General features: G+C 36.3%; 1 protein-coding gene across 4 annotated transcripts in view; it reads left to right on the top strand.

Annotated features, from left to right (window-relative positions):
* Nucleotides 1-12,752, top strand: part of col18a1b (collagen type XVIII alpha 1 chain b) — a 62,372-nt gene that overhangs the window by 36,194 nt on the left and 13,426 nt on the right. For all 4 annotated transcript variants that reach the window (XM_073851332.1, XM_073851331.1, XM_073851330.1 and 1 more), the window contains 20 exons: nt 2,794-2,849; nt 3,136-3,162; nt 3,278-3,481; nt 3,588-3,614; nt 3,705-3,767; nt 4,191-4,274; nt 4,606-4,641; nt 6,402-6,554; nt 6,650-6,703; nt 6,784-6,828; nt 6,938-7,000; nt 8,819-8,938; nt 9,967-10,035; nt 10,119-10,145; nt 10,265-10,363; nt 10,441-10,476; nt 10,624-10,707; nt 10,824-10,856; nt 11,034-11,069; nt 11,523-11,582. In XM_073851332.1, the coding sequence (XP_073707433.1) occupies nt 2,794-2,849; nt 3,136-3,162; nt 3,278-3,481; nt 3,588-3,614; nt 3,705-3,767; nt 4,191-4,274; nt 4,606-4,641; nt 6,402-6,554; nt 6,650-6,703; nt 6,784-6,828; nt 6,938-7,000; nt 8,819-8,938; nt 9,967-10,035; nt 10,119-10,145; nt 10,265-10,363; nt 10,441-10,476; nt 10,624-10,707; nt 10,824-10,856; nt 11,034-11,069; nt 11,523-11,582 (1,376 nt within the window). The remainder of the gene's footprint in view (nt 1-2,793; nt 2,850-3,135; nt 3,163-3,277; nt 3,482-3,587; nt 3,615-3,704; nt 3,768-4,190; nt 4,275-4,605; nt 4,642-6,401; nt 6,555-6,649; nt 6,704-6,783; nt 6,829-6,937; nt 7,001-8,818; nt 8,939-9,966; nt 10,036-10,118; nt 10,146-10,264; nt 10,364-10,440; nt 10,477-10,623; nt 10,708-10,823; nt 10,857-11,033; nt 11,070-11,522; nt 11,583-12,752) is intronic.

The following is a 12,752-nucleotide window of genomic DNA, read 5'->3' as shown; positions in this document are numbered from 1 at the left end:
GGTCAGCTGAAAGTGACACTTTATGTTTCAGGCTGGAAATCGCTGATACAACCTTTAACGGTGTTTAACTTGCTCAAATTTGATTTCAAAGACGCCAAAAATTATGAAATAGTAACATTTATCTGGTCTGTCTCCTAAACCAACAATTTTGGGTGATCTTGGTGAGTTGTTGAACTCGCGTTTGATTGTATCTGCTGATTAGCACAGCAGCTATGTGTCAAAAGCTGTGAATCTGTATAACTGATATTATTAATGATAGTCATAACGTTATATGTTTATGCTACTAATTTTCATTGTATAAAACATTGGAGTAGTGACTATTCTGCCACCATTTGTAGCTGTTTTAATTAATGTTGTGCTTTACGACTTTGTAGCGTCACTATACTTTAAGTGCAAATAGCACACGTTGTTGGCAGAGGCTATTTACACTAACTCCATCCACCAATGTGTGATTACAATGTGTACTTTTTTTTTTTTTTTGGTTATGTCATTTATTTATTGTCACAGTAAAGAGTTATTTTTTCTTTCCAACTTCTGGTGTCCTCTAAGTTTTATATCTACCTCCCTTACTCAAGTCTAGAACTGCTCCAGTGTTTGCATTGAAGGACAAGTGTTACATACTCTCTCTCTCTCTCTCTCTCTCTCTCTCTCTCTCTCTCTCTCTGTGTGTGTGTGTGTGTGTGTGTGTGTGTGTGTGTGTGTGTGTGTGTGTGTGTGTGTGTGTGTGTGTGTGTGTGTGTGTTGCATCAAGGTGTTGTATACGACAAACTGCAAGTACTATTTGTTAGTAAAATAAAAACAGTGGAAAAGTGCACTTTAGATTACAAAAAGGGGAAAACAGACATGAACAGGCATCCAAATTGATCCCGTAAAAATCCCATAGAAACCATCCGACAGAATATTTATGTCTTGTCAAAAAATCCTAAAGGATTCCAATAAGAATTTTGTACAGGATTCTTATTGGAATTTCTATCATATTTTGGAACCATTTCTATAGGAATATTCTTATAAGACATAAATATTCTGTAGGATCAGACCTCAAGGATTTTTTATGGGATCTAATTGGATGCTTGTTTGTCTTTATGGAAACTTTTATCTGAAGGTGCACTTTTCCACTGTTCTTGTTTTGCTAACAAAAAGTACTTTCAGTTTACTGTTGACATCACCCTGATGTAGACGTTGTTCATTGTATGTTGCTTATCAAAGAATCCTAAATGATTAGGATTTTTATTGGAATAGGAATTGTCTTATAGGATTTTCTTATGGGAAAAGACATAAATCAGATAATTTCTACAGGATTTTAATGGGATCCTGTTTTATTTTAAAGCATCTAAAAAAAAAAAATCCTAACACTATTCCTATCAAAATCCTATCGGAACGGTTCCAAAATATGATAGAAATTCTAACTGGAATCCTGTAGAGGATTTCTATTGGAATGTACATCGAGGTGAGTTAAAGTAAACTGCAAGACACTAAACTATTAGTTAGTGTTATAAAAAATAAAAAGTGTAAGTTTAGGATTCTTCAAAATTCTTGAAAGATGCTTTAAAATAAAACCCATTAAAATCCTGTAGAAATTATGCTACAGGATTATGTCTTGTATAAGAAAATCCTATAAGACAATTCCTAATGGAATCCTTTAGTAACGGTTCCAAAATATGATAGAAATTCTAACTGGAATCCTGTAGAGAATTCCTATTGGAATCCTATAGGATTTTTTGACAAGGGTTACTATAGTATTACTACAATATAACCGTAGTAAAACCATGGTATCAGAACCATGTTTTTTTAAAACCAAAAAACCGCACCAAAAAACCACAGTTACTACAGTCATGGTTAACTACAGTTTTACTATAGTATTACTACAATATAACCGTAGTAAAACAGTTTTTTAAAACCAAAAAACCGCACCAAAAAACCACGGTTACTATGGTCATGGTAAACCACAGTTTTACTATAGTAAAACCATGGTTAATTTTCGTAAGGGCTAAATCTGGAAATGTTAGGTGTAGTGAAGAGGACTCCTAAGTCCCTAAGACCAAATCACAAACTAAGCCTGCTGTAAAAGAAAAACAATCATCGCAGAAATTCTAATTGTTTCCACTACAAATACCATTACAAATATTACAAGCCATCAACTTTTAACCATTAAAATCATTAATAAAAGGTTTCCTGTACTGTTTTTTGGAACATATTTCATTAGGATTTAGTTTTTTTTTAGCAAGCCACCAATAGAAGGTGACCAATTATCAATACAGATAAACAGGCACCATTACAGTTACCATTAAAACCAATACAATTTCTATTAACTAGTAAAAACAATTAAAAGTTTTGTGATGGTTTTCTTTTTTTTTTTTTTTGTTTAGCAGGGCTAAAATGGCTGTTGCTGGCAATCTGCCTCGGAACGTAAACATTTTAGGAACATGTTGCATTCATTGGCTCACATATGTTCTCCCACACATCTTTTTTGGTTTTGGAGGTTACAATATTTATATGAATACATCTCTGACAGAGACCCCTCCCCTATCTGCCAATCGCTTTGTGCAGTTAGTTAGCATGCTGACATCATCCATAGCAACGAGGTCAAACCCGCCCTTACTCTTAGTTTAAGACTTCTCTTTATTCCTTAGTAAAAGTTTGTCTCAGCAGCTTTGTAAATAGGTTTTAAGAGAAAACTCTTAGCTAAAAACTTTTACTGCAATTTAGGAGAACTCTTAGTGGTAAGATAAAATGTTTTGTGAATACGCGCTCAGGTCTTTATTTTAACACAAAATACTCCTTTGGTATTCACAGAGTCAAAAAGTGATTCAGCTACACTCTCCAGCTCAAATGGAACTCTTGAAAAGAAGGTACAGTTCTGTTTTGGGTTGTTTTATAATCTAATGATTTAAATGATTGTCACATTAAGGGGAAGCTAATAGATAGCATACTCTAAAGTCTAAAATAGAAAAGGTTCAAGTAATTAAAAACAGATTATATCTTTTTTTTAAAGTTGGATGAGGATATGCAATTTGCATAGTAAATAATACATTTATTTGTTTTACTCTGTGTCTTAATCAGGTGTGACAGGATTGCTGTTTTCAGGTTTTGTTTTGTTTTTTGTTTTTCCAAATCATGTCCTCTTTTTTTTTTCAGGGTGATCATGGAGAGAAAGAAATTACGGTAGACAAGATTTATTTTTAGTAGTACACACACACCTTTCACCAATGCAGTAAATGGATGATGACTTCTTCCAGACTTCCAGGTTGATGAACACATTGCCTATTTCTCTGTATAGGGTAGTACTGGGTCTGGACATATTGGTCCGAAAGGTGATCGTGGACCTCGTGGACCTCCAGGACCACCTGGACCCCCTGGACCCCAGGGTCCAGTAACAGAGCTGATAGACACAGGGGATGCAAAGGTGGAGAGGGTGCAGGGTGCAATAGGCCCACAAGGTCCAGAGGGCCCGCCCGGTAAAGAGGGCCCACAAGGAGAGCCAGTGAGTAACATAATCTTCTTTTGGCATTTGATTACTCTTATAATGAATAATATTTCAATAAGTTAAATCATTGTCTGTAAAGAAACATAATTTTGATGTTTTATAGGGTGAACCAGGGCAGGATGGCAAACCTGTGAGTTTTCTAGGCAGGATTTTCTGGACAGTGTTTGAATAGTTACTAAGATTTATTACTTCATAATTATCATTTGATGTTACTATTCAGGGCCCTGAAGGACCTCGAGGTAGTCAAGGACCACCTGGTTCTACAGGACCTAAAGGACAGAAGGTAGTTTGCAAAATCTGAATTTTCAATAATTATTTAATAATCATTTTTTTTGATCATTTATTATTAATTATTTGATATTAACCTTACTACATATTATGCGTTAAACCAGGAGCCAACAAACTATTGCAGTTTGTTGTGATTTGTGAAAAAAAAAAGTAGAATATGGGTGTGACGTGCACCTAATGAGGCATTAATAGTCATTACGCTCTTAATGAGGCTGAAGTCATCTTGGAGGTGAAAAATCATTGTTGACCAGAATTTTGGTAAGATGTGTTTAAACCAAGAAAACAAAAGAAGTACTTTGAGGATTTGAAAACCTAACATTATTAGGGACAGTGGGAAATTACCATTAGTGGGAAGTTTTATTCACCAAGGTCTTTGTATGGACCAATACATAAAATGTTGTGTTTTTCGTATCTCTAGGGAGAGAAAGGGGAAGGACATCCAGGCCCTAGAGGCCTACCTGGGCCACCTGGACCTCCTGGACCCTCAATCTCAGACAAGACTGTGAGTATGAATCTACTAATCTAGTACACTAGTACAGGTATGTACTTGAAGCCAAATTGTGCATACAGTAGAAGGAACTACTGAGTGCCTAACATGATCTATGGGCATGTTCACGCATTTCGCACAAGGCTGTTTTTTGACCTCATAGCAGAAAAGCCAAAAAACAAAGATATGATGTGAATAGTGTTTTTTTAACACGTTTAAAAGCTGCTTTATTGATTTTTCCTTTGCTGAAAATTAGCATACATATTGTCACAGTATGCAAACTACCATTAAATATGTTGAATGATCTAAAACATCTGTGATTTATATTGTAACATTCTCCCTTCAGACATTTGTGGATATGGAGGGTTCTGGATCGTCGCCGGTACGTTTCAACAATCAGCTTATCTATGCCTAAGACTACTAGCCTAATTTAAATAGATTCCTCTTCCTCCACAAAGGAAAAAATGATTAAAGGATTTCTGATATTAAACCCTTCACATAAAAAGCATCAACAAATTTGACAGCTACAGTGCCTTGCAAAAGTATTCATACCCCTTAATTTTTTGTTTTTTTGCAGAATTATGTTAAACTGCTTTAAATTAGTTTTCCCCCACATCAATTTACACTCCATACACCATAATAATGACAAAGCAAACACCAGATTTGCAAATTTGACAAATTTATTAAAAATAAAACACTGAAATAAGTACATTGCATAAGGATTCATACCCTTAACTCAGTACAAAGTTGAAACACCTTTACAGCCTCAAGTCTTTTTGGGTATGATGTGACAAGCTTTGCACATCTGCATTTGGCAATTATCTGCCATTCTTTGCCTCACCTTTTCACCTCTCAAGCTCTGTCAGCTTGGATGGGGGCTGGCAGACATTTTCTAGTGTCCTAGTTGTTCCAATCGTCTTCCATTATGGATAATGCTTCTGTGAACCTTCAATGCAGCAGATTTTTTTCTGAACTCTTCCCTAGATCATTGCCTTAACGCAAGTCTGTCACTGAGCTCTACAGGCAGTTATCTTGACCTCAGGACTTGGTTTTTGCTCTGATATGCATTTTCAGCTGTTAGACCTTTTCTGAGAGGTGTGTGCCTTTCTAAATTATACTCATTAAAATAAATTTGCCACAGTTTAACTCCACTCGAAGTGTAGTAACATCTAGAAGCAACATGAATACTCCTGAACTAAATTTCGAGTGTCCCAGAAAAGGGTATGAATACTTATGCAACGGGATCTTTTCAGTTGTTTATTTTTAATAAATTTGCACAAATGTTAAAAACCTATTTTTTGCTTTGCCATTATGGAGTAGGGAGTGTAGATTGATGTGGGGAAAAAAAGTAATTTAAAGTAGTTTAACATAAGGCAGCAAACATAACAAAATGTGAAAAAAAATGAAGGGGTATGAATAATTTCGCAAGGCACTGTATATGTGGCAACACTTTTTTCATTTTTCCCAATTTCCCAATGTGTTCTTTTTTAAAACCATTTGAGTATGATTACCTCACCATGTCAAACAGCATACTATAAAATGTATTATAAATATTTTTAAATGTTAAATTATGTAAAATTCCTAAAATAATTAGGTCCAGATTTACTAACAGCTTGCGTCAGCACAAACCGACTTTTGGTGTTAAATTTGTACTGGCAGAATTTACTAAAGACACACAGTGAAGAATTAGTTATTTTTGCGCCTTACCTTACTGAATATGCATTTGTAGGAATTTACCTTTCAGATGCCAAATTTTGGGAGGAGAGTATTAAAATTAATCACGCAAGGTTTGCGCTTGTCAAATTACTGGTATTTGCACCATTATTTAATGCCCCAAAAAAGCATGTTTTAAAGCAGGCAGTACTTTGCGCTGCTCTTAGTAGATTATGGAAATGATCTAGCTGCATCTGTGTTCTTTAATGTGTGCATTGTCAGTAAATCACATGCAGAATTTCTCCCTCCCATCGGTGCTTTTATGGAATTGGGCTCAAACGCTAACTTGCCCTGTTTAGTAAATCTGGCCCTTAGTGCTTTATTTCACTTTACTGCATGCTTTAATAACTTCACCAGGTCTGCTGCTGTTGTGTTTGGCTCTGTAAATGAATTTTGGAGTTAAAATTCAATATGTTCTCATCTTTTCAGGGTTTATGTTGTCAACCTGGTCTACCTGGACCTCCTGGGCCCCCAGGGCTTCCAGGACCCCCAGGACCAAACTGGGCAACTGAATTAGAATTAGAATCTCTTGAAACTGGCCCTACTGGTTCCCCTGGACAAAATGGGTTGTCTGGGCGTCCTGTAAGAAATTGTCCTTTCTTCATTAATTCCGTCCATTTTAAAACATTTAGTAAAATTTTGTTTGTGTTCTGTTTATTCTGTTTTTTATGACTCAGGGGCCCCCAGGCCGACCTGGAAAACCTGGTCTTCCTGGTCCTCCAGGCCAAAAGGTAAATTAAATATTAAAAGTATTTTCATATACTTGATATTAACATGAAATCAAACTATTTATTTTTTCTCTTTCTTTAAGGGAGACTGTGGTGATATTGGGTTAACTAGGCTTCCAGGGGAAATGGTAAATACTAATATAAGACTTAAAGTCAGACAGATTTTTGTATTCTCTATCTGTGGGGCTTTATTTCATTGGGAAGTTAATCTTCACTATATTTTTTTTCTCCCTGTAGCAAAACTCTGCTTTCTCTTTTTTATCCAATTGGTTTCCTTCCTGGGAGACTAGTGGGGAACAGGTATTATAAAGTCATGCATGACTACAAACTAACTGCACTGGGTGTGGTGTGTCCCAACAACTTGAGTAATGAATGAAAGTGTTATTACTAAAGTCTTTAGTTCACTAAAGACAACTTTTCATCGCCCAAATTGTGCCTGCCAATCAATGGGCAAGTGAATCAATCTTTTTAGACTTAAGGTCATTGCACACTGACTCAGAAACGTTCATATGCGGGGGTTTTTTTTCGTATTTGTCATCCTTTCCTATCAAAATGCTTGCTACGAATGCGAAAACGCAAAAAAAATCTTACCTGATCCACACTTTTTTATGACTGACAAAATGTTTGGAGGCAGTGACTAAATGTGAGTAAATTGACACAACATGAGGTTGTATTTATTTTTTTAATGTGCGAAAATTTAAGATGTGTGTTAAGACTCAGTGTGCAATGACCTTTATGCTTTAGTCAATGCAAACTTTCTGTTTTACTTTCTGACTCTTCTACCTATGTAATTGTGTGAGGTTTGCTTATCCTTTTCATGCATTTGTGCAACACTGTCAATTGAGGCTTTAGTACACTACTAGTCAAAATATTTTCTAAAGAAGTCTCTTTTGCTCACCAAGCCTGCATTTATTTAATCCAAAGTACAGAAACAGTGAGATTTTGAAATCATTTTACTGTTTAAAATTACTGTTTTCTATTTGAATATATTTTAAAATGTAATTTATTCCTGTAATTTCAAAGCTGCATTATTAGCATCATTACTAACATGATCCTTCAGAAATCATTCTAATATTCTGATTATCTGCTCACAAACATGTAATCTTATTATTATGTTGAAACAGCTGAGTAGCAGGTGCCAATAGTCTTGTGGTTAGTGCGTTGACATATAGCACAACAGTGCTCATGGTTGTCACAGTCTGGGCGGGTTGAGGAGTGGATATGGAGGAGGAGAACCGGAGTAAATGAATATTATAAAGTTTATTAAACAAAACACTCAATATAATTACAAACAAAACAAAAACCAGGAGCATTAAACGAGAACATGTAACATCAACAACGGACAGCAGGGAGTGATTAGAAACACTTAAATACAGAGAAACGGGGGCGTGATAACAAACGAGATAACAAGATGACGAGGGGGAAATACAAATATGGGCAAGACAAAACCAACTAAGACTAAACCAAAAGGGGGAGACAAGGACTAAATCATAAGGACTAGAAACAGAGGGGGAAAAACACTGGGAGAACAGAACAAAACAGAGACATAATCCAATCCTGACATTGGTGACCTGAGTTCAATTCCTCTCTGGATGTCCTTTGCCAATCCTGCTTTCCTGTCATCTCTCAACTTTCCTGTCTATAAAAATGCACAAAAAGCCCATAAAATAAATTTTAAAAAGTAGACTGATTTTGCTGTGTTTTGAATCAAATAAATGCTTGGTGAGCAGAAGAGAATTCTTTAAAAAAACATTAAAAACTTATTATTCAAAAATGTTTGACTGGTGGTCTATGTCATATTTCGCCATGTCAAAATTGTTCAGTGCTATGGGATGCTGATGCTATGGAAGCGAACTCAAAAACCAGTGTGTCTAATAGACGATTTTATCTGATCTTTAGGTTTATAATATATTGCTAACATATTTCAATATGAGCACCTATTAACTTTTACTATGTTGTAAACAAGCCACATTACTTATCAAGATATAATTTCATGACTAAACTTCAATTTATTTAACTAAAAATGGTCAACTTCTGTTTTTCAACAGTCAACAGCTTTTTTAGAACACTTTTGAAGTTGCAGTGTTAAACCCTCCCATCCCATTCTCTTTTCTTTAGAGTCCACAGGGTTCATCAGGAATCACAGGGCCGGAAGGTATGGAAGGGCCGCCTGGGCCCATGGGACCTCAAGGTCCTCCAGGACCACCTGGACCCCCTGGACCTGCCTTCCAAATTTCTGTAAGTTACTTAATCTTTAAAATTCAGCACTCTCAAATCTTTAAATCTCAGGACTATCGCAAGACCCATGCAGTCACAGGACTTTGTGCCTCTAGCACCCCTTTTCCACAAGCATGAACCAGATGCTAGTTCAGAGTCAGTGCTATTGCCAGTTCAGAGTTGGTTCAATTAACGAGCGTTCTAAGAACCGGTTTGCCTTTCAACGGGCTAGAGAGCCACCACAGAGACAGGTCTTAAGTTACTGAATATGTATCATCTTTTCCAGCAAACACAAACACACCAGGCTTGCCTGAGATGCATCTGCACCACTCAGAGTGAAGTCACAATTTCTTATATAGCGCCTTTTACAATGCAGATTGTGTCAAAGCAGATTTACAGTATTACCGGTAAATAGTGTTTTGAAATAGTGTTCAGTTCTCCTCTCGCCATACAAAAACAGCAGTTCAATTCTAGGCTGCAGCAAAGTTAGATTGTGCAGAGGAATCACCTGGTTCCCATAGTCTAGTCCCGATGGCCGTATAGGTGATGAGGTCTTCGAAAGGGGATCTGATATAACCACAATCGGATGATAAGAGCAAGTCATTTGTAACTCTAATGAGAGCAGTCTCAGTACTATGATACGGTCTAAATCCTGACTGGAAATCCTCATGATACCATTTTTCAAAGAACCCTAGTTCCTTTTCTTTCTTTTCTAGTATTTTTGTCAAAAAGCACTGCAAGAGCGATTGGAGAGCAGATGACTCTTGAAGCTTTTGTATTGCTTGTATCAGATGTTTCTGTTCATTTTTTTGGTCATGGTAATCCCACCCCCAGCCCCTGGCACAAGCAGTTCTTACTTCTAGACCAGCAATGTTTTGGTCCTACTTACGAAGCACTTTTCCTGGTTCCAAGCTGGTGCTGTGGGTGTCAAAGGACAAAGAACCGATTTAAACAAGGTTTTGAACCAGCACTCAAACTGCCTTGTGAAAAAGGGGTATAAGGGGTCTAGAACTTGATCTGCCATATCCACTGTTTGACTGTGTTTTCAGCCTGATGGGAATAAAACAGAAGCTGATCTTAAATACATCCCAGGAGTCATGGGGCCACCAGGTCCACAGGTAACTGTAAAGTGCTCTCACATTATTATCATGTCAACACAGTGCTTATTCCACCTTATCCATGTTTTTTTTTTTCTCTAAAGGGACCTCAGGGGATACCTGGACTACCAGTGAGACTATGACTTACTATACTGTATATGTTTATAATGTGATATCCAAGTTGCCAAATTTTAATGTACATTACACCTACTTGGGAGATAAATTATTTTTTTTTTATTCAACTCGTCAGGGAAAATCTGGTTTACCAGGTATTGCTGGTCAGAAAGGTCAAGACGGTGAAAGAGGACGAGAGGGAATCCCAGGGTTAGATGGCTTTCCAGGAAAAATAGTGAGTGAAAGATGACTAGAATGACGTTCAGCTTTGCACAACAATACTGTAACCTTTAAATGATTTATCTTTTACAGGGGCTAAAGGGGGAAAGAGGATGGAAAGGTGACAAAGTGAGTGTTCATTTGAAGACACCTAGGTTAGATGTAGGATCTCTATCACTGGTTTACTCAAACTGTAGCAACAGTGGTATTTAAACCCATTCAACACTGCAACTATTCTGTAGATCTAATAAACTTATAATAATGTATTTGTTTTAGGGTGATCCTGGTAATGCAGTAGGGCCTCCAGGTCCGCCAGGGCCACCAGGTCTTCCAGGACAAGTGATCTATATTAATGGCAGTGTAAGTGTTTTCATACAGCAAACCCTCAAAGGACTTTGTATAACTCTAACACTTTACTGTTCCTTCACATATTTGCAGTTCTGATGCTAAATTATTTAAATTACATTTAATTTCAGACAAATGGAGAATATGGAATTCCTGGACCACAGGTGAAAGGAACTAATAAATACTTGTTATAATAGTGCTTAACTTGAGGATGTAAAATTACATGCAGTTCAATATAGAATGTCCTGTGTAATTATGATTTACTGTTTACATATTTCTTTTACATTATGAAGCATATTCAACCACATTTAAAGCATTGTGTTTTGTTCTTGTTTTATTAGGGTACACCTGGTATAGCTGGTCAGGCAGGATTCCCTGTAAGTTTTTAATAACTTGTAAGCAGTATGTGATTTATAAAAGTATTTTATATATTTTTATATATTTTATATCAAGTTTCTACCATAGCTGATGTAATATCCTTTACTCTTTTATTTAAATGTTCATTTTAAACTTAAAAGATTAATCAATGCATTCATTGTGTTCTCCCAGCCATTTAGGCCAGTTATTTTCAAAAATGACAAAGACTGCTCTACATTTTTAAAATTGTTCATGTAAGTTCAAATCTCCTGTTTTAACTTGAAAAAAAAATAGAGTGCAGACCAGTCTTTGCCAATTTTAAACTTAAAAGATCACAATGAAAGGTTGATTAGTTTAGGCAAAAGTGACAAAAACTAAATTTTCTGTAGGGCCAGACTAAAAGACAGTGAGAAGTGAAAACTATTTTGTAATGCATTTTTATTTATTTACATCTTTTTTATATATCTTTAAAGGGACCAGTGGGTCCAAAGGGTGATCGGGGGGAACCTGGACTACCAGGAGACTTTGTCAAGGTAATATGTTTTGCTAACACTTTATTTTAATAGTCCACTTAAGACATTCTGCTGACTGTAACTAACTTTCAGCAACATGTCAACTACCAATCACTAGAAGTATTAGTAGACTGTCTACTTAATTTTTGCTAACACTTTATTTTGATGGTCCCCCAGCATTCTACTGATTATAAATAACTTTGTCACTTGTCAATTTATTCTATTAACACTACAAATACTCTATCAATACACTAATGAGAGTTAGTTGACATGAAGTTGCAAAGTTACATAAATTTACAAAAAGTTCACAAGGCCAGTTCACACCAAAAATGATAACTATATTAGCAACCACACCAATGGATGGTAACATTCAGTTTATTCTAAGTGCAGTTACAATAAAGGGTTAAGGGGTAATAAGGGGTTAAAAAGCCCTAGAAACTGCAGTGTTTAGAAGATACTGTCATTATTCATTGAGCATTTTTCATCCTCTCACATTACACAGTCAAACCAAAAATTATTTGGACATCAGATATAATGGGCCTTTATCACACTTCCACGTTCGAAAAGCAGAAGTTTCAAATAGTAGCGTAAAAAAAAACTTCTGCTGCAGCCTTCATCAATGGTTGTGCCCATAGCACAAGATAGGAAATTCAGCACAGATACATCTTCTAAAAACACCAAACTCAGTTTACAATCATTAATTGAGTATTGTAAAACCAAGGAAGATGGCTTTATGATATCCCAACATATATTTCGTAACTTAAAGGGGAATGCGGCAGCCATTCTGCATGTGTATGTGCAACACTTCAGAGTCTGCCCACATTATGTTATTACAAAACTGCAAGAAAACAATACAAACAGCATTTTACATTAAAGAGCATGTCAGTTAGCCAAAGCTTAAAATGTTAATTACGTCTAAAGACTGTTTTGAATGATTAAATTAAAGGTTCAGTGGAAAACGTACTCGGTTACTTTCGTAACCTCGGTTCCCTGAGATACGGGAACGAGTACTGCGTCGTAAGACGCTTATGGGAAAAGCTCCTTTTCTCCTGAGACTGAAGCATTTCAATAACGCAGTGTAACTGCACGGCCATTGGTTCGTGCAGTGTTAAAGAAACGAACCAATGGCTCGGCAGCGGAGATGCACACACCTATGGCGATGATTCGCGCCCGATCGCGCCAAAAGGGGCG

This window comes from Garra rufa, chromosome 12, assembly GCF_049309525.1.
Source record: "Garra rufa chromosome 12, GarRuf1.0, whole genome shotgun sequence".
Classification (NCBI taxonomy): domain Eukaryota; kingdom Metazoa; phylum Chordata; class Actinopteri; order Cypriniformes; family Cyprinidae; genus Garra; species Garra rufa.
This window is presented reverse-complemented; position numbering and strand designations above follow the sequence as displayed.